At 32.1% G+C, this 19,478-nt stretch overlaps 1 protein-coding gene and 1 long non-coding RNA gene across 5 annotated transcripts; one reads left to right on the forward strand and one right to left on the reverse strand.

The window, feature by feature from the left end:
* Nucleotides 1-347: 347 nt before the first annotated feature.
* Nucleotides 348-2,056, reverse strand: LOC112726635 (uncharacterized). The gene is made up of 3 exons (XR_003165335.3): nt 1,692-2,056; nt 891-936; nt 348-728 (listed from the first exon to the last, which is right to left on the reverse strand). It is a non-coding gene; the product is annotated as an uncharacterized lncRNA (long non-coding RNA).
* Nucleotides 2,057-13,048: 10,992 nt separating this feature from the next.
* LOC112726636 (probable RNA-binding protein ARP1) lies at nt 13,049-17,237 on the forward strand. 4 transcript variants are annotated; one of them, XM_025776110.3, is made up of 6 exons: nt 13,049-13,499; nt 13,700-13,850; nt 14,527-14,671; nt 14,768-14,825; nt 15,515-15,755; nt 16,968-17,237. In XM_025776110.3, exons 1-6 carry the CDS (start codon nt 13,284-13,286, stop codon nt 17,006-17,008), a joined length of 852 nt encoding a protein of 283 aa, XP_025631895.1. In that variant the 5' UTR covers nt 13,049-13,283; the 3' UTR covers nt 17,009-17,237. The 4 variants fall into 4 exon arrangements, with proteins under 4 accessions (XP_025631895.1, XP_072066255.1, XP_025631896.1 ...); XM_072210154.1 differs by having other exon boundaries at nt 13,136-13,499; nt 14,533-14,671; nt 16,974-17,237; XM_025776111.3 differs by having other exon boundaries at nt 13,137-13,499; nt 16,974-17,237.
* Nucleotides 17,238-19,478: the final 2,241 nt, after the last annotated feature.

Below are 19,478 nucleotides of genomic sequence, written 5' to 3' on the forward strand. Positions count from 1 at the left end.
TGCGAGAACCGGACCGGTCAAAAAATCGGTGAGGTCACTGGTTCAATGGTTCATTGGTTCGACCGGGGTTCAACCGGGGTTCAACCGATTTAATTAAATATTAAATAAAATTATTAAAAAATCTAAAAATAATTTTAAATATATAAATTCAATAATTTCTAACTTAATAAAATTTAAAATTTCACATAATAAATTATCCATTACTTAATATTAGAGGTTCACAAACAACTTCAAACATCAAAATTTATAACTAAACAAATAAAAAAAGCACATAATGACAAATCCATAATGTTCTACATTCAAAAGAAACAATTACTAGCAAGTTTTCAACTAATCAAAGGTGCAACTCATCAAAAATCATAATTATCATTAAGTGTTCCAACTAAGAGTACAATGAAGGTGACTCGTTATAATAGATTGTTAATAATGGAACACATTCAACATTCCACCTCGTCCCTCAGACCACAATTTAGCACAAATAATGAGGTTTTGCAACTAAGCATTAGGTTTAACCATGAATTACATGTGGAAATGTACCAAAGAATGTTAGAAACATAAACCAACCTAAACGAAAAAATTTCCAAAACAATGTCATTGCTTTCGGGGCTATGAATGGCTGCTGGTCAAGGATGTTATGCACATAAAAGTTAAATAGGTCCACTGCTTGACCCTGCCACAAGCCTAAATGAAGATGTATTCAAAGCTCTAGAAATATTCATATAAATTCTCTGCACTCAGGTATTAAACAGTACATTGTCAGTAAATAAAATTATGTCTTTAAATTATATGGCATAGCATTATTTATAGGAACAGCCTGATCTCCTGCAAGCTGTGTAACCTTTTCTTTTTTTAATGAAAATAATATACTATAAAATTAAAAGATAACTTACCTTCTTTCCAAGCTCCAGCCACGCCATTCATAAGCATATAATAGATCTGCAAAATTAAACAAATTGCAATATATTTCAAAAACAATAGACAGGGAAAATAATGGAAGTAATCGGCAGCTCATTAATGGTGGATTTCTTCATTCATCAGGAATAGCCACAAAAAAAAAATCACACATTTCATATAGTGAGTGGAATAAGTAAACACAAAAGTGGGTCAAAAGGCAAAATCCAACACATGTTTTTCAAATCTCAGTTTATGCACGATAAATTGGGAAGTCAATAAATTGAGACAGTGCTATGGATAAAGACCAATAGAAGTTGTACAATGAAAATCACTGCCAAAATGTTCTGCAACAATCATATCGAATTTGATCAAACTTAAATCCCATCCCCCCTTCCCCCACCCACCAAAAAAAATTTAGAGAGAATGAATCCCTTCGATTACAGGGAAGTGATATGACATACTATAGCATCCTTTGCAAATTGCAATGACAAAAGCAATGTGATGTGAATAGAGGACTGTAAGGAAAGCCCCTATTCTTATCTCTTGTAGCTTTTAAGAGGCAAGCTGGGCAACAAGGCCAAATACCAAATGAAGGTAAAGCAGGTTTGAGAACCCAGAAGTCTAAAACAAGTGCCATGCATCGAGAAGGCAGCAAACATATTCATTATTCAAAATCAACAACAGCAATGATGAAAATCAAAATCATAAATCAAGAAGGCAGCATAGAACAGGCGAGCTCACAGAACCTCAGAAAATCAAAATCCAAAATCAAGAAGGAGTAAAGAACAGAGTCTTACCGAATTCAGAAGGACGCGGGCTCGGCCGGTGGTGGTCGCGGCTGCTGTGGATGGTTGTGGGTGGCGAATGAGGGTCGGGCTAGGTGACGTTCGGCGACGAGGAGGCGGGCTCGGCCGGTGGTGGTCGCGGCTGCTGTCGATGGTTGTGGATGGCGAATGAGGGGCGGCCTAAGTGACGTTCGGCGACGAGGAGGCGGGCTCGGCCGGTGGTGGTCGCGCGGCTGCTGTCGATGGTTGTCGGTGGCGAATGGTAGCCTTGCTGGGTGAATGGAGGCTGGCGCAGATTAGGTTAGGGGAAAGGGGAGCTGAGCTCAGATTGAGATTAGGGTTAGTGGTAGTGGGTTAGGTTTGTTTCGGCGCTATGCGTTTGCCTTTTCTTTTTTTTTTTTTTTTAAAGCCGAAACGACGTCGTTTTGGCCTGAAGCTGCAAACCACTAAACCGCCAAAAAATCGGACGGTTCTTCCGGTTCGCCGGTTAACCGCCGGTTCGACCGGTTTTTTCATTGATTTTTTGCCAGGCGGTTTTCTATGTCACCCGGACCGGATAGGCCACCGGTTCCCGGTTATTCCGGTTGAACCGGCCAAGGGGTTTAGACAACAAGAAGGTCTAGACTATTTTGATACCTACACACCTGTAGAAAGAATGACTTCTATTAGACTCTTATAGCATTAGCATCCATACATAAGCTTCATATACATCAAATGGATGTTAAAACAGCTTTTCTAAATGGAGATCTTAATGAAGAAATTTATATGGAGCAACCAGAAGGCTATGTGCTACTCGAAAATGAAAAGAAAGTTTGTAAATTAATTAAGTCTTTGTATGGGTTAAAACAAGCGCCTAAACAATGGCATGAGAAGTTTGATTCAGTGGTGTTATCAAATGGCTTCTCACATAATAGTGCGGATAAATGTATTTACTCAAAATTTACTAAAGATTATGGAGTAATTATTTGTTTATATGTTGATGATATGTTAATCATCGGAACAAATTTAGAAGGAATTCGTATAACGAAGAAGTATCTAACTTCTAATTCAAGATGAAGGATTTGAATGAAGTTGATACAATATTAGGCATAAAGGTGTATAAGAATGAAGTTGGCTTTACTTTAAGTCAATCTCATTATATCAAAAAGGTATTGAAAAAGTTTGATCATCTCACAATTAAAGAATCCAATACGCCGTATGATCCTAATCTTAAATTAGAAGGAAACATGGGAAGACCTATAGCACAATTAGAATATGCTAGTGCTATAGGAAGTTTAATGTATGCAATGCATTGTACTAGACCTGATATAACATTTGGTGTGTGAAAATTATCAAGGTTTACAGAAAGCCTAGCAATCAACATTGGAAAGTTATAACAAGAGTTTTTGGTTATCTCAAGAAAACCATAAACTTGGCATTACATTATAGTGATTATCCCGTAGTTTTAGAAGGTTATTCCGACGCAAGTTAGATTACAAATTTTAGTGACAACAAATCCACTTCAGGATGGATTTTCACCATAGGTGGTGGAGCAATAAGTTGGACCTCAAAGAAACAAACATGTATTACACATTCTACTATGGAGGCTGAGTTTGTAGCTTTATCAGCCGCAGGGAAAGAAGCGGAATGGTTAAGAAATTTGTTATATGATATAAAGCTGTGGCCACAGCAGGCGACAACCATTTCAATCTTCTATGATAGTGAATCAACCATGTCTCGAGCATATAATAAGGTTTATAATGAAAGTCTAGACATATAAGTTTGAGACATAAGTTTGTGAGGCAACTAATAGATGATGGTGTAATTACCATCACTTATGTAAGATCTCAAGGAAATTTAGCAGACCCTTTGACTAAAGGTTTGTCAAGGGATAAAATTAAAGAGAATACTGCTAAAATGGGATTAAAACCTATTATTGCTAAATGATGGGAACCCAACCTTATTCTAGTAGACCACTAGTTTCAAGGTTTAATGGGTAATAACAAGTTATTTAGCAATTGGAGCACTAAGATATAGGATTTAGTACTATTTACAATAAATTAGGAGGGTGAGTTTAAACTCTTAATGGACTGATAATATTATCTATCAAAAGATTCTACCTATATGAATATAAGAGTGGTGCCGCTCTAATCAAGAATTTTAGAGTTTTATTCTCGTAAATATTCATGAAACAATGATGAGCACAAGGCCATATAAGTGCTTAAAATTGTAAACTCTTGAACTTGGAGGGTATAAGTAATGTGTGTAATTTTTGGTACTAGCATATGGAGTATAGGTTTAATCGATTAGACACATATTACTTCGTTAGAACTTTAAAATTTACACCAAAAGAGTGTTTAATCTTAGTGACACATTCTTTATGCATATACTTGTATGCCATTTAAATTTTGTAAATAGTGGGGGATTGAATGGTATTTACAAATTTGATTAATTAATATTATTAATATTATTGATATTATTATTAATATTATTATTAATATTAATAAACGGTTACTAACCGTTTAGTACCATTTGGTTGAAGGGACACAACCTTTTAAGGATTGTGTATGTTCAAAACATTGTGTCTATTGGCTAAAGGGACACAACTCTTTAAAAATTGTGTATGTTCAAAACATTGTATCTATTAGCAATAGAAAAGACACAACCATTTGTATACGTAACTAATCATAATTGTTACGTGCAATATGTATAAATAAGTCCTTGTTCACTATTTCAGAAACACAAGTACTAAGTGTACATTTTAATCAACTATTAAGAGATTTTTTTGTTCAAGAGAGTTGAGAATTTCTTACTATTGCTAATTAAGAAATTCTTAGGTTTCATTGTATCCTAGGAGAGTATTGTCATCAACCCTATAGCAACTAAGTATGGGGACAAATATATATCTAAAGAAAGCGATCTAATCGTGCCTTGAAACCACTACACAAATATAAGATTTTGTCATCTTCTCACACTAATATACCCAACACAGCATACATAATATATAAGGTCCCGAGAAAGCCAGAGGTGATCCTAGAACTCTGACTCTCAGATATAAAGCTTAGAGTTAAAGTTTAAAATCTTAATACAAGGTGAGCTATCTAAGGTTCCTAAGTCTAACTCAATTCTACTTATTTCCTCAGCTTCTCGCCTTCCTCCAATCCTCCAAAACTTCGGTACACAGACAAACAATACAGACAAAGCAAACACAAGTAGGATACATATATGGTAGGTAGCAAATATAGCAGTAAGCATAATAATTACATAGGCAAGCCCAATTAATGCATAATCAAACAAAACACACATATGCATATGATATATGGCTGTCTTATGGCTGATAAGTCTCATCTATTGGTTATAAAGCCAACCCAACATGTCCAGTAGCTAACCCTGGACAGTCCCTCGTGCGCTCATCCCCAAGAGTCCATGCATAACTTTTTCTCAATCATAATCAAATTCAGCTCATTGGGGGAATTTTCGAGGAGTTAAAGTGCCCGACCACTTCTTGCGACGTAGGGTCAACAGAGTATCGAGTCTCGACCTGGAGCAAGTGGTGGCAAGCCACTGTATCTACCTAGGAAAACTCGTATCTCAGATAATAAGAAGTGCACAAGTCAATATATCATTCATACTCATTCATTCAATATCATTGTAGTCAATATTCATCAATTATATAACATTTTTCGCACTTCTCAATCATAATTCATCATATCTCAAATTTTCTTCACTTCCAAGTTACCACCATTTCATAGTTCAGCCCCCTTCACTATCATTACAACTAAGTTTTAGCCTTTTAGGGTCTTGGAGAGTAAAAATAGAGGTTTAGAATAATGTTGCTGAAAAACATGGTCCTGCGTATGCATGTAACTCGTGCGCACGCGGGACATTAAAACAGAATAAAGTACCCGCGTCGCGTGCGAGTGTCCGCATACGCAACCCCTTACATTTACATTCTCACGTATGCATACACCCTCTCGCATACGCGGGACATCAAAACAGAATAAAATGCCCGTGTCGAGTGTGTACTCGCGTACGTGAGTTCTGCAGAATGGCTAAAAATTGTTAAGTGCCACAGAATCTACCTTTACACGCCAAACTTTCGACGCGCATAACTTTTCCATTAGAAATCATTTTTAGTCCGTTCTTCAAACGGCGTAAACTTCACGGACCCAATTTTCATTTTTGGGGATTCGTAGGCCGAGTTATGGCTTGCCGAAATTTGGTCAAAAATAAGTTTTTCTCAACAAATCTCAAACCTCTATTTTTACCAATTTCATAGCTCAAAACCAACACTCCAAGCTTTTAAACAGCATTAAAATATACCAAACCACATCCCAATACTGACATTCATTTCATAGCACCCCAATATATAACTTCAACAAGTTTAACCTCAATAATTCACATTCAATACAACCTTATACTCAATCATCAATATATCATTCTTGTTCATTAAAATCACCATTTTATCAACCATCCACCACATTCATATCATTCACCAACCTATCGAATATCCACATCAAATTAACACATATTACATTTACTAAAATCACTAAATATGCACCAAACACACAATTCAACCTATCCTAAGTTGTCTAACCTAAATTTTCACAAAACATTATATATTACATACGAGAAACCAAAATCATACTTTGGCCAATTTTTCTCTAAAACAGAGACACCTCAAATTGGAACTAAAACTCAGCCTCCAAAGTTCCCAACCTCCAAGATTTCAGCACTCAAGGTTAAACCAAGCTTTCAACCTCCACAATTGTGTTCCAAAATCACATATACGCTTCCTAATACATATTATTATATCCATATATAAAATTTAAATACTCAACCACAAATAATCAAGGAATTTACTAGGGTTTGAGAATTCTTACCTTACCCAAGCCTCAATTGAACAAAACCCGCTAATCCTTCAAAAGCTTAATTTGAGCCTAAACACCAAGACATCAAATTTCAATAACCAAACTCTCAAATTTTCGAAAATTAGGGGGATGAGAAACTAAGATGAAAACAAGGTTCTTTACCGAAATTAGTTACCAGGCTTTGTAGAGCTCGATGCGGTGAATACGTGGCCACAGACGGTGCGGTGATCGGAACTCGGAGTTGAGAGTTATATGGATTTGAATTTAATTCAAGGGTTTGTAACTTGGGAGTGTTCTTCCCCCTTTTGCTGAGCGTTTCAGCGTTTCTCATATGAAGAGGAAGGCAAATGAGCTAAAGCTCATATGCATAAGTGGATTGGTTGGGCCCGCTTCGACCAGTTCGGCTCGTCCGACCCAATTTTGGGTCAAAATCTTTAAAATTAGTGTCAAAATTCATATTTTACTTAATTCTACCACATTAAACTATAAAATTTAATTTTCTCATTTTTTAATTAATTAATTTATTAGCTAATTATTCACTAATTACGTGGAGTTTACAGTGGCAGTAGAATCCGCCATTGATGAAGGAAGGAAGAAGGAAGAAGGAAGAAGAAAAAGAAAAAGAGATAGAGAAGGAATTTTTAGTCCCGGCAATCTTTTGGAGGTGACACTGGCACTGTTACCTAACACGTCAGTGGGCAACCATTTGTCATTTAATAGCAGGGGCCGATTTGTCCATTTTCCTTAATGGGTGGGAATCTGGTTGAAGTTTAAGAATGATTAAGGTGCACTATGTCTCACGAAAAAAAGATCAAGGGGCGAATAGGGTATTTACTCTTTTAAGTATTGATATCATGCAAATATTATGACATAATTCTGCAGCATTTTATTCGATTTTTTGCCAATTAAAAGTTTTTACTGATAAAAACTTTTATTATAAGTGGTTTTATGACGCTCTTTTTAAAGCATTAACTCTATTGTACAATTAATTTTAAAATATTAGTCTCATAAAACTCATAACACATATCACATAAATTAAATTAAATGTTAAATGCAAAAGAAATAGGTGTAATAATCTATTGGTCTCTAAAATTTTATTAGATTTACAATTAGGTCATTATATTTTTTTGAGTAAACTAACATTTTTACCTACGAAAGTTAAAAACGCTGATATATCTACTCATAGAAAACAGAAATTATCATTTGTATCCATAAAAAATGGACTTTTACAGGTAAAATTATCCAAACCCTAAAAATTAAATAAATTTTCCAAACTACCATTCTCTCCACTACTACTACCATCGTCTCTCCCCCCTCTCTCTCTCTCAATGTTTTTAGCGACCCCAATCCCAACATCGACCACATCGCCGCTCAGTACCACCGCCTTGCCTTCCTCCTCAGCTGTCACCCTAACCCCTTCGCCAAACACTCCCTCGTTGGTGTTGGTCGCGACTTAACAACACCAGCACCACCATCACCAGCATAATCATCTAACACAAGCTCAACCTCTGTCTATGCCGAAAAGAAACCCTAGATCTAAGGATGATGCGAGTAGTGTGAGCGATCTGTTGGGATGAGTAAACCATCACTACCGTTAATCTCATCATCCTTGCCATCTTCCATCACCATCAAGCTTAACCGTCTGGTCTCGGAATTCAATACCCTAACGGAACCCATGGAGCGCATGAAGAGACTTCTGCATTATACATCTTTGCTTACACCATTGGGCGATTCGGATCGGGTTCAGAGAACCGCATTTCAGGCTACTCAACGCAGGTATGGGTTGTTTCTGCCATGGATAATGGTGACAAGATGTGGTTTTGTGCTGACAACGACTTAAAGATTTTGAAAGAATTTTGTTGCTGAATTTGAAGAATGAAACAATAGAGGAGGCGGCGACAGGGTTGTAGTTTCGAAAGGGGAGGAAGGCGAGGGGAAGCAGAGCCTGTGGTTGAGATCGGGGTCGAAGAGCACTATAAAAAAAGGTTAAAATGGTGGTTTTTTTTTTAAATTACGGTGGTTGCAACCGCCATTTTTACCAAAAACGGCGCTCCCAAGAAACGCCGGTATTCTGGCCGCCATTCTGGTTATTACGGCGGTTTTCAAAAAATCGCTACAATTACCTGTGAATAATATGACAGTTATTTGACGGTTAAAATGGCAATTTCTGACTGCCATTATTTCCACATAAAATGACAGTTTTTAAGTTTTTTAAAATGGCGGTTATAACCGCCGTTTTTATCAGGATATAGTGGCATCATTTTTGTTTAAAATGGCAGTTTCTAACTGCCGTTTTTACCGAGATATAATTGCATATTTTCTGTTTAAAATGGCGATTTTTAACCGCCATTTTTACCAGGATATAATGGCATCGTTTTCATTTAAAATGGCAGTTTCTAACCGCCATTTTTACCAGGATATAATTGCATCGTTTTCATTTAAAATGGGGGTTTCTAACCGCCGTTTGTACCTAATTATGATGACAATTTTATGCTTTTTAAAATAAGATTGAAACAACCTATGTGAAGTGATATTTTCGGAACTCAAACTTTAAAATCTCGTAATAACCAAAAGGCATAGCCATAAATCAAACATCATAAGATAATTTTTAGTTCATACATGATCCAAAAGTCATAATCCAAAAAACAAAGTATCAAAGTAATATTTTTCAATAATACGTCTTAACATATAATGTTTAATACATAAAATCTTTATCATGCAAGGTCATGCTTCCGTGTTGCTCGCTCCAAAAGACCTACTTCCTAACTCTTTTGGTGATGAAATCTCACTCTCCAGAAGACCATCTACAAATAAATGAGGACTTAACAAAATTTTATATGATTAATTCTTCTATAACCAAGAAAGTGAGAAACTGTAATCCAATATAAGAGGATGCAAAAAATGTGCTATGTACAAATGATACTGTGAATGATAAATTTGGTAGCAGCCTCTAAACAAAATCTTTTTTTTTTTTTCTTAATTTCTTAGAAATAATATCTTTACTAAGATTACTAGTTAATCTTTTCATTATTTTTGTAGATAACTAGTGAAGTAAATGCCTACTTTGGCTAGAAACTAGTCATGAAATGAACCCTTACAAATTATAATTTACAACCAAAATTTTCTCACAAGTGGATGGTTTATATCTGCCTCAAAGTTGTTCCTGTAACTTCACCCTCTAGCAACCTGAAGGATTAAAAATAGTCTGTCAATGTAATCTTTATATATGTATCTAAAAATAATTGATACATCAATGGCAAGCAAAGTAAACCAGATTTAATATAATTTACCACAAATATCATAGAAATGGTCCATCAAATAAAAAATCCAACTAAAAGCATTTTAATTCCTAGTCCTTCAGAAAGTTTCTGACTTAAGACTATTGATGAATCCCCATCAGTTTGATGAATTTTAATTCAGATATAGTGGCAATAAAGCAGAGACATGCAAATAAAGCACTCACAAAAATTATACTCTGACTATAGTAGTGGAACTAACCTCAACTTAAGGTGACTCTATTAACTTGAAATTGACTTTAAATTGTGCTGCATTTTGGAGGTATTGCATCGTTCAGGAGAGCCAGGATGAGCAGAGACACACTCAAGCCCAGGAAACACCTCAGGCACCTCCTCTAGATCTAATAACGCCAAATGTTTAAATTCTTTTCGAATAACTGTGTTGCATTTTTCGTTACTGTGAATGATACTGATAGAATTCTTTTCAAATAATATAGAAACAACTTAATAAAAGTAAGCAATAGAAGATCTGAGATCAGAGAGAGAGAGAGAGAGAGAGAGAGAGAGAGAGAGAGAGAGAGAGAGAGAGAGAGAGAGGGGAGGAGGGGGTAAAGTTACGAAAATAACCTCGCCGGCTTTGCAAGCAGTGTCGATGACAGATGCGAGGAAGGAAGATCCAAGATTCGAAAGAAGATCTGAGATCGTTAACCGGTTGAACAGTATCACCCCAACCGGTCCTCTGTAATCGGTGTTAATCACCCGCGCACCAACGTCAATTGAATGCTTCAATGCAAGACCTGATCGCCGAACAGCAGAGAAACAAAAACCCCCAAAAATCAGCACCAAAAACAATTTTGAAACCGTAACCCGAACAAAAACGAAAAAATCGGTAATTTAATCACCAATGTAGGCATAGGTGCCTTCTGGAATCGAAATGCTGAGGTCAGTAGCCACCAGAGCCTTGCCTCTCGCCGGAATCTTCGTCTCCACAGCACTAACAAAAAACAAAATAAAACAGAATTTCGATTTCGGTTTTGGCTTCTCTAACAGAGTAACTGTTTTAGTTTAACTTAAGAGGGAGAGGTACCTGGAGATATCGTAACCGGAGGAGAGAGGAGAAGCCCTAGAGGAAAGAACGGCGTTGTCGGAGAGCTTTTTTACACGGAGGAGACGAAGGAGAGATAGAAGGGAGATCGAGAGCGTCGTATATGTGTTTCGTTCAATGAGTTAGGGATTGCAATTTTTTTATTTTATATATGTGTGAAAATGGCGGTTCAAAACCGCCATAATCACCAGAACCGCCGCCATATACAAAGCCAATTACGACAGCAACAAAACATGCCATAATGTCTAGATATTACGGCGGTTCTTTAAAACCGCCTTAATATCAATGCCATTTTAAACCCCTTTTTTTGTAGTGGGGGTGGAGGGAGGAGGAAGGGTGGCAATGGCAGTGGTGGTGATGGTAATAGAGACAGTGATGATGGTAGTTGGGGAAAAGGGTGGTGGTAGAATTTGGGATTGGAGTTGCTGAGAATATTTATAGAGAGAGAGAGAGGAGAGATTATGGTAGTAGTAGTAGTGGTGGAGAGAATGGTAGTTTAAAAATTTTATTTAGTTTTTTAGGGTTTAGATACTTTTGTCGGCAAAAACCCATTTTTATTGGTATAAATAGTAATTTCCATCTTCTATGAATAGATATATCGGCGTTTTCAATTTTTGTGGGTAGAAAATAGAAATAGTAGTTTACTCAATTTTTTTTTAATTGGATATTTACACTGTTTTTAATTTTTTAATTAGGTCTTTGTTATTATAAAAAATATTAGAGTTAACGGAATATTTATTCGCAAATTAAAGGTATCAACAAAAATATAATTAGATCTTTGATCATAAATTTTTTGAGTGGAATATTATGTTAATTTTAACATTTTTAATATAAAAAATTTAATTAAAAAATATAAAAATTTAATTATAAAATTAATGAACCATAATAACTAATAGAGTAATTAAATCAAAGAAATCTCTAATTAATCAAGCTGGATTAAGGAGAGAAGTGAGCACGTTGATATGAGTGATGACGCCCTAAGCTTCATCATTCATAATCCATCTGTCTTCTTTTCTGTCCATTGTACATACTCTCCACCCTTTCCATCATCTTTATTCCTTTGACTATTTTCTGTCAGCTATGATTTGATTTCTTCTTTTTATTTTTTTTAATTACATATTTACATGTAAAAATTAATATAAAAAATTTAACTAACTAAGTTGATCAAACTCGATTGGAATATCACAAAATTATAAATAAATATTTCTTGAAATTAGATAATGTCAAAAATGTAACATTTTTTAATTTAGAAACACATACCTTAAAATTTTCCGCTTAAATGATGATGTTATACATTTTATTTTATTCTATTTAATTTTATAAACGGCTTTTTTTAGAGAATTGATTTTGTTAGTTAACAAAATTATGGATAAACAAAGGTTAAGGATTTGATTTGTTTTTGTAGAAAGAAAAAAAAAAGAAATTATAAAGAAATTGAAAAATATTAATTAATTATTAGCTTTCTAAGTTTTTCTTTTTAAGGATATAAAAAAAAGTATAAGTACAATAATAGATGGAAAAGTCTAGGGGCCAGCAATCTTATCAAATTGTGGCCAGCATGTAACCAACAAAGAAGAGTGAACCATTGGATGAAATCTCACACTATTAAAAATCTCATTGATGGCTATTTGATGGTTATAAATTCCAAAAATTGCTGGCTCCTAACATTCTTTATAATAGATTTTGTAATGACCATAATTTTTAAATAAAAAAAAATATTTTATGTATAAATATATGTATTTATAAATAAATTAAATATATAATTTATTTTTAATATATATTTTATATTAATGAATAATTATAATATATATTTAACATAATTATTTTTGATATGATTGAGAGCGAATAAATGAGTATAGTAAAAAATCGAATCTGGTACTTTTAGGTTCCTTATACATAACACTTAACTACTAAAATATGATTAATTTTGTGCTTTTATATTATATAAAATATAAACATATATCTGTATATAAAAATGAGACTTAAATTATCACATAATACGACAGGATATATATATAATTAATGTGACTTTACATTGAAGAGTTTCTCTGTAATTTACCTTATGGCTTATATATTTGATAGTTCAATGTTCGTATTGTTATTAAGTAATTCCTTTTATTTTATTTTTTCTTTTTCCGAAAAACTATAGTATGGCCAGCTCATGAGTGTGATGGAGCTTTTTTCATGTAAGTGGCTATAAAAATTAACTCTTCACCTGCCTCCAACTTCTTCTCTTTAAACGTATCGTGCACACAACACCATCACATCTCAATAAACTAGAAAAAAAGAAAAACTAAGTGATACCTTAGCTTCTACAAGAGTGTTCCATAACCACATTTTAGGGTTATTGTTCTTCTTCATCATCATTGTTGCAAGATACAACAAGAGAATAATAGAATAGAATAGTATACTTATGATGAGTAACAACAACATCATTAGCAACAACAACATTGGTGAAAGAGGAGGAGGGCAATTTGGGGACACCACTCTCACCAAGGTGTTTGTTGGAGGTTTGGCATGGGAGACTCCTAAAGAGGCACTTAGACAACACTTTGAGAAGTACGGCGAAATCCTCGAAGCCGTCATCATCTCCGACAAGCTCACCGGCAGATCCAAAGGCTATGGCTTTGTAAGCATATCCACGTATCTATGTTTCAATAAAATTGACTAAACTGTTTAACATAATATGCAGCCGCATTAGTTAATTAAAAATTCGAATGTAGTTGTCTTTATGTAAAATTTATATCTAATTAAATTATTATCTAATAGTTTCTAATTATCTATGAATAAAGATAGTAACCATTGTGTCTAATTTGAAATGAAATGAAGGTGACATTCAAGGAGGCAGAGGCCGCAAAGAAGGCATGCGAGGAGCAAGCAAGTTTGGTTATCAATGGACGCAAAGCTAACTGTAATCTTGCTTCCCTTGGAGCTCGTCGCCCTAGGTCTAATAATTCTTCACCACCCCCACAACCAAAAGGTAAATATTATGGGAAAAATTTCAAGTGTACCGAGAATACTGGTGTTTCAGTTATTTTAACCATTGATATTAATTAATATATATTATATATTTTTTATAATTCAAATCAACGGTTAAAACAATTAGAACACTGGTGTTCTCGATACACTTGAAACTCTTCCAATACCATAATCTAACCATTTTTAATTTATTCTACATGTTTATTAACTTTGTCTTTTTTGGATTTTAAAAAAAAGAAATAGTGTTATATTTTATAAAATTTAAATGTACAAGTATTCTCAAATAAGATCGTCTAATTTAATATATGCAATTTACTAAGAATTATAAATTTATTAATGTATACATATATACATTGCATGCACCGTCACATTTTCATTTGACATTAATTAGGTTGAAAATCATGTTACTACAATGTAAAATATTCTAAATTTATTTTATTTTGTATTTTTAATTATTATTAGAATAATTGAATAATTTAAAATATAATAAAATTGTAATTATAAATATTAAAGGTATAAAATTACAGATATTAAATTAAATAAAATAATTTTAAATTATTATCTCTTTAATATTACTGTTTAATTATTTGTGCTATGACAAGATTTTTTGTTATCAAAATAAGATTATGTATGGGGAGGTGTAATTTATGATCATTGTAATGATGATCGCAATTAAGGTGCAGAAGGATCCAACGGTGGAGGAGGAAGGAACAACGGATCAAGCACTCCATCAGGTAATCACGTGCAGTGGTATTATCCTGTGGGTGCACCTCCATCGCCATACCACCACCATCATCATCATCCGACCGTTCCTTTTTATGGGTAATATTAATGTTTCCTAATAGTTCCTCTTCCTTAATTTTTCTTCATATGGTTTCGATATTATCTAAGTTTTTTTTTTTAATATTTTTTTTTCAGGTACCCTACTACTCCTACCTACATTGCAACTGACATGATGAATTACAATTACAATCAGGTAAGACATTAATTAATCTGGTTCGGTTTATTTATTGGGTGACATCTTATATTAATTGTAAATATAATTATAGATACATTATAAGAAAGGATTGCTTGGCGAATGTGGCAATACAAATTAAATTTGTTTATTATTATTAGCATGTTGTGTACCCCTCTAACATGGGTTAGGACCATTCATAGCTTTGCACATTAGAACTCCACATGGAAAGAGAATCAGTTTTAAGGTGTTAAAAAAAATTAAAACATATTAGCAATACTTAATCTCTTTAATTAATACGGTCATGGTATCATCGTTTCTAAAAGTTTAATTAATGAGAACAACTAGGGAACCAAAAGCATATCAGCCAAAAATCAGCTAAAATGTGTTTGGGTTCCATGAAAAATCGAATTTTGGTTTGTGTTCCGTGATCTCAGGAGCAGTTTTCAAACATATTATTCAAAAAGTAATTTTAATTAAACGATTTTGTTTACTTTTTGGCTGGTCACATTTTGGTTCCATATACTTTTCCTTAATTAAATTGTCAAATACATACACATAAATAATCATAAGTCTAAAATTTATTTTATTAATTTATTTCCAACTTAGTATTAAGTTAATTTGGTAAATAGACAGTTATTATGAAAAAAAAAACACTTTAATTTTTCAAAATTAATGGTAATAAATTAATATTTTTGTGCGGTGCACAGAAAATGGGCTACGGTGGGGCCTACATGAGTGGTGCCCACTTGTCTCATGTGTACCCGAGGCATGCTATGGTGGGTGCGAACACACTGATGCCAATGTACCCTCTGTATCACTATCACCATCCAACGGAGACAATGGGCGTCCCTGCTCACTACTACCATCCAACAGTGACTACTGGACACTACGCTGCTGCACTGCCAGCTGGCATCGTATCCAAGCCCGCATCCATGACTCCTCATACAGGTGCGTCACATGGTAACACGTTCACCTCAGTCAATCATCTCTGCTTTTGGTCAAAAAACACAAAATTAACAGTGTGTCATGCACGTGGCCAACTGATCCCTAGGGAAAGAGGAAAGTCCTATAACAATTTTTTTTACCCAAAAAAAAAAAAAAGGTTAAACATGAGTTAACGGAAATTTTATTACTTTACCAAACACATTTATCAATTATTTATCATCTATATATTAATATATAATATAGATTAAGAGTTATTTGAAGTACATATTTTTTTAAAGGTAAATTATTATATGGTAAAAATATAAGTTTATAATTTTTTTTTATAGGATAATAGTATTTAAGAAAATTAGGATTCACATTTTAAACAATAATAATATAATAAAAAATAATTAAAAAAAATTTATATCCTCTCTTTATACAATCAATCTATATAGTAGAATGTCTCTTTCTTAAAATGCTCTTTATCATATACATATTATTTTGAATATTTAAAACAAAAGACTTTTTAGTTTGAATGTAAGATATTTATCATTTGGACTAATTTCACAGTTAGCGTTATTTACATATTTAATAAATAAAATGGTAGATAATGTGCTTATTATTAATACACATAATTATAAATTTAGTATTTACTATCAAAGTTAAGTTTAATAAATGTTAGTTTGCAATAATATATATAGTTATGAATAAGGCAATAGAGTATATTTACAATAAGAAATTCTATTTGATAACTCATCCAGCTTGTATTTTGGATAATAATAATAATAATAATAATAATAATAATAATAATAATAATAATAATAATAATAATAATAATAATAATAATGAAAAAAAAAACCCAATTCCTAATGTTTTAATTAGTTTATAATTGAAAATTATGAAAATAATGTATTAAAAGGTTAATAAAATAATTAATTTTAAACAGATTTTTCAGTGGATAAAAGTATGACATAATATATGTCAAGATATCATCAATCTAGTTTATGATGATTATAGCTGTGTATGTGACATTTATATTTAATTTATATAATTCTAAAGTGTCAATTACTACATATAAAAGCTTGCATGCAATGCAATTAACTAGAGCATTGCTTTGAAGTTAAGATTATTGGTCTGGGTTTATCTTATTTTAATTTAATTTTTTTTAATGAAAGAATGAAATTAAAAGTTTGTATATTAAAAAGAGAAACACAAATTGGTGTTGAATAATAATAGGTACAGTTGGAAGTGTTGATTGCTTTAAAGCAGTTGTCTGAGAAGATTAGCTGTCCAAAGATTTGAAGAACAGAGACACAGCAAAGGAAGATGCATCATGCATGGTTGGTGGCCACTCCCACACAGAGCAACATTATTATTATCTGATCTGTATTATTGTGGCTCAAAAACCTTTTCTTTATTATTATTATTATTATTTAATTTTTATATTGTTTCATTAAAAATAATTGTTAATCTTATTAATTAATTATTAGGGTGTTTGATCATTGATATGAGATTCTTTCATTCTCTTTAATTTCTACTCTAACCTCTCATCATCAGCATGTATGTTGTCAACAAATTACATTGATGAATTGAAATGAATTTTTTTCACTAGCTAGATAGAAGAATTATTTATAGTTGTGATTATTCTATATATGTTTGATTACCCCCTGCCTCATCAAAAGGATGTTGTTTAGTTTATCTTATCTTTAGTGGACATTGCTATGGGATAATGTTTGCAAATTATTGATAATATTGAATTAAATTATTATTTGTACTCATATATAACATTATTATTTTATTAAAATTTAATTATTCTATTAGTTTCTATAATTTTATTAAATTTATAATTAAGTTTTTATAGTTTAAAAATAGTTTAATTATTTTGTTAGTATTTATAATTTTACTAAATTTTTAATTAATTACAGATTTAATTACTCGTTGGTCTCTATAGACTATAGTTTTATTAAATTTGTAATTAAATCTTTATACTTTTTTTTTCTTTAATTAGATCTCTACATGCTTTTAATTTTATAATTAGTTTTTTTTGTGTCGAAAACGTTAAAATTAATAGAAAAAAAATAAATATAGAGTATTTGCTTTTAAAATATTTTATAATTCATCCAATATCAAATTAAAAAAAAATACATTTTAACACATAAATAGTTAGAAATAATCTAATTAAAAATTTTTATTTGATATAAAAACTCAATTACAAATTTTTAACTTATAAAGACTTAATTAAAATTTTGACAAATTATAAAGTCAAACAAAATAATTAAGTTTTTCTTTTTTTTTTTGTTAAAAAAATTAGAATCACTATTTAGTGAAAATGAGTATTTTGGAAAGGGCAATCTAAGAAACTAAGGGCATGTTTAGTTTGCATTTTTATTTTTAATGTTTTCTATTTTTTGGATTTTGTGAAGGAAAAAGTGAAAACAATAAAATTCTGATTTCTATTTTCATATCCTGTTTTCACCTTTTTTTTTTACAAAACAAAAAATAAAAAATACTGAAAATAAAAACACAAACTAAACACCCTAAAATTAACATCAAAACCACTTTATATCCCTTTCTAATGTCATCTAAGTGAAAAGATTTCAAGTACCACTACACTATAACATTCTAATAATTTAAAATGTGATACTTTTTCAAGGTGATAATTTAAATTACCAATAATTTTACGGATAAAAAAAATATATACTAAACATTCAGCAGAAATAGAAGGGCAAAAAGAGTTGAATTAATAATTTTTCTTTTTTCCTTGACTTCTTTTCCACTCAGTATATATATATGATGAGATGAAAGACCAGACATTATGAGCATGCATATTGACAAAGAGAGAGTACTAAATCCAGGTTGTGAATGAGTCCATGAGAAGAGTGTAATAATTATGAAATGTGAACAATTAATCGAGTTAATTTGTCCTAAGAATCTTTCTTTTGTGGTCCACCATGTGAAACTCTGGAGTCATCAAATCTTTGAGGCACACTCAATTTGTTTTAAAATAAAGATCAGTGCTATAAGGAAACTCGTTAATAGAACATCATAAGAAAAAAAAATCTTAAAAGGTTATCGGTTTTATGTATATATATATATATATATATATATAATTATATATATATATATATATATATATATACCACTACACTAGTGCTACGGTTTAAGAAAAATAAGTTATTTTGAGATTCTTATACTCTTATGAGGAGGAAAATGAACAGGTCAAGACCTATGTTTTTTACATAATAAAAAATTAAAATAATTAATATGTAGTAGAATAGATCAAAATTTATTTATTTATATATTTTTGAACTTAAGATCATTTTTTTTTTGAAAGAAATTAAAATAGTCTTTTTCTTTTTTTTTTTTTTTTTTTTTTTGGTCAGAACAAAATTGTCTTAAAAAAGACATACAAGTTCTTGTAGTTTTGTTTGATTCAACAAAACTGACATATTGAAATTTTGATCTGATTGGCCAACTTAATGGGCCTGAATATAATCAAATTTGAGGCATATCTAGGTTGGGTTAAACTATAGTGCCCACTCACCAAAAACAAAATATGTATGCCCCAATTTTTTTTCAGACTACACTTGTTTTTTATATGAGCTAACCAAAAAGAAAACAAATGGGGAATTAGCTTCAAACAAATTGCTCCAACTATATATCAAGATAAAAAAAAGCGCCAACTATCTTCTAGGCTGGATCTTGCTCGAGGATAGGGGTGGAAAAAGGTCAGGCGGCCTGTTAGGG

The sequence above is a fragment of the Arachis hypogaea genome, chromosome 12, assembly GCF_003086295.3.
Source record: "Arachis hypogaea cultivar Tifrunner chromosome 12, arahy.Tifrunner.gnm2.J5K5, whole genome shotgun sequence".
Taxonomy (NCBI): Eukaryota; Viridiplantae; Streptophyta; class Magnoliopsida; order Fabales; family Fabaceae; genus Arachis; species Arachis hypogaea.

What these genes read in the sequence shown, in the direction of transcription:
- LOC112726636 (XM_025776110.3), top strand. Translation starts at nt 13,284, where the DNA reads ATGATGAGTAACAACAACATCATTAGCAACAACAACATTGGTGAAAGA. An exon ending in ACCACCCCCACAACCAAAAG is followed by an intron (nt 13,851 to 14,526) that starts GTAAATATTATG and finishes ATCGCAATTAAG; the next exon opens with GTGCAGAAGGATCCAACGGT. An exon ending in CCGACCGTTCCTTTTTATGG is followed by an intron (nt 14,672 to 14,767) that starts GTAATATTAATG and finishes TTTTTTTTTCAG; the next exon opens with GTACCCTACTACTCCTACCT.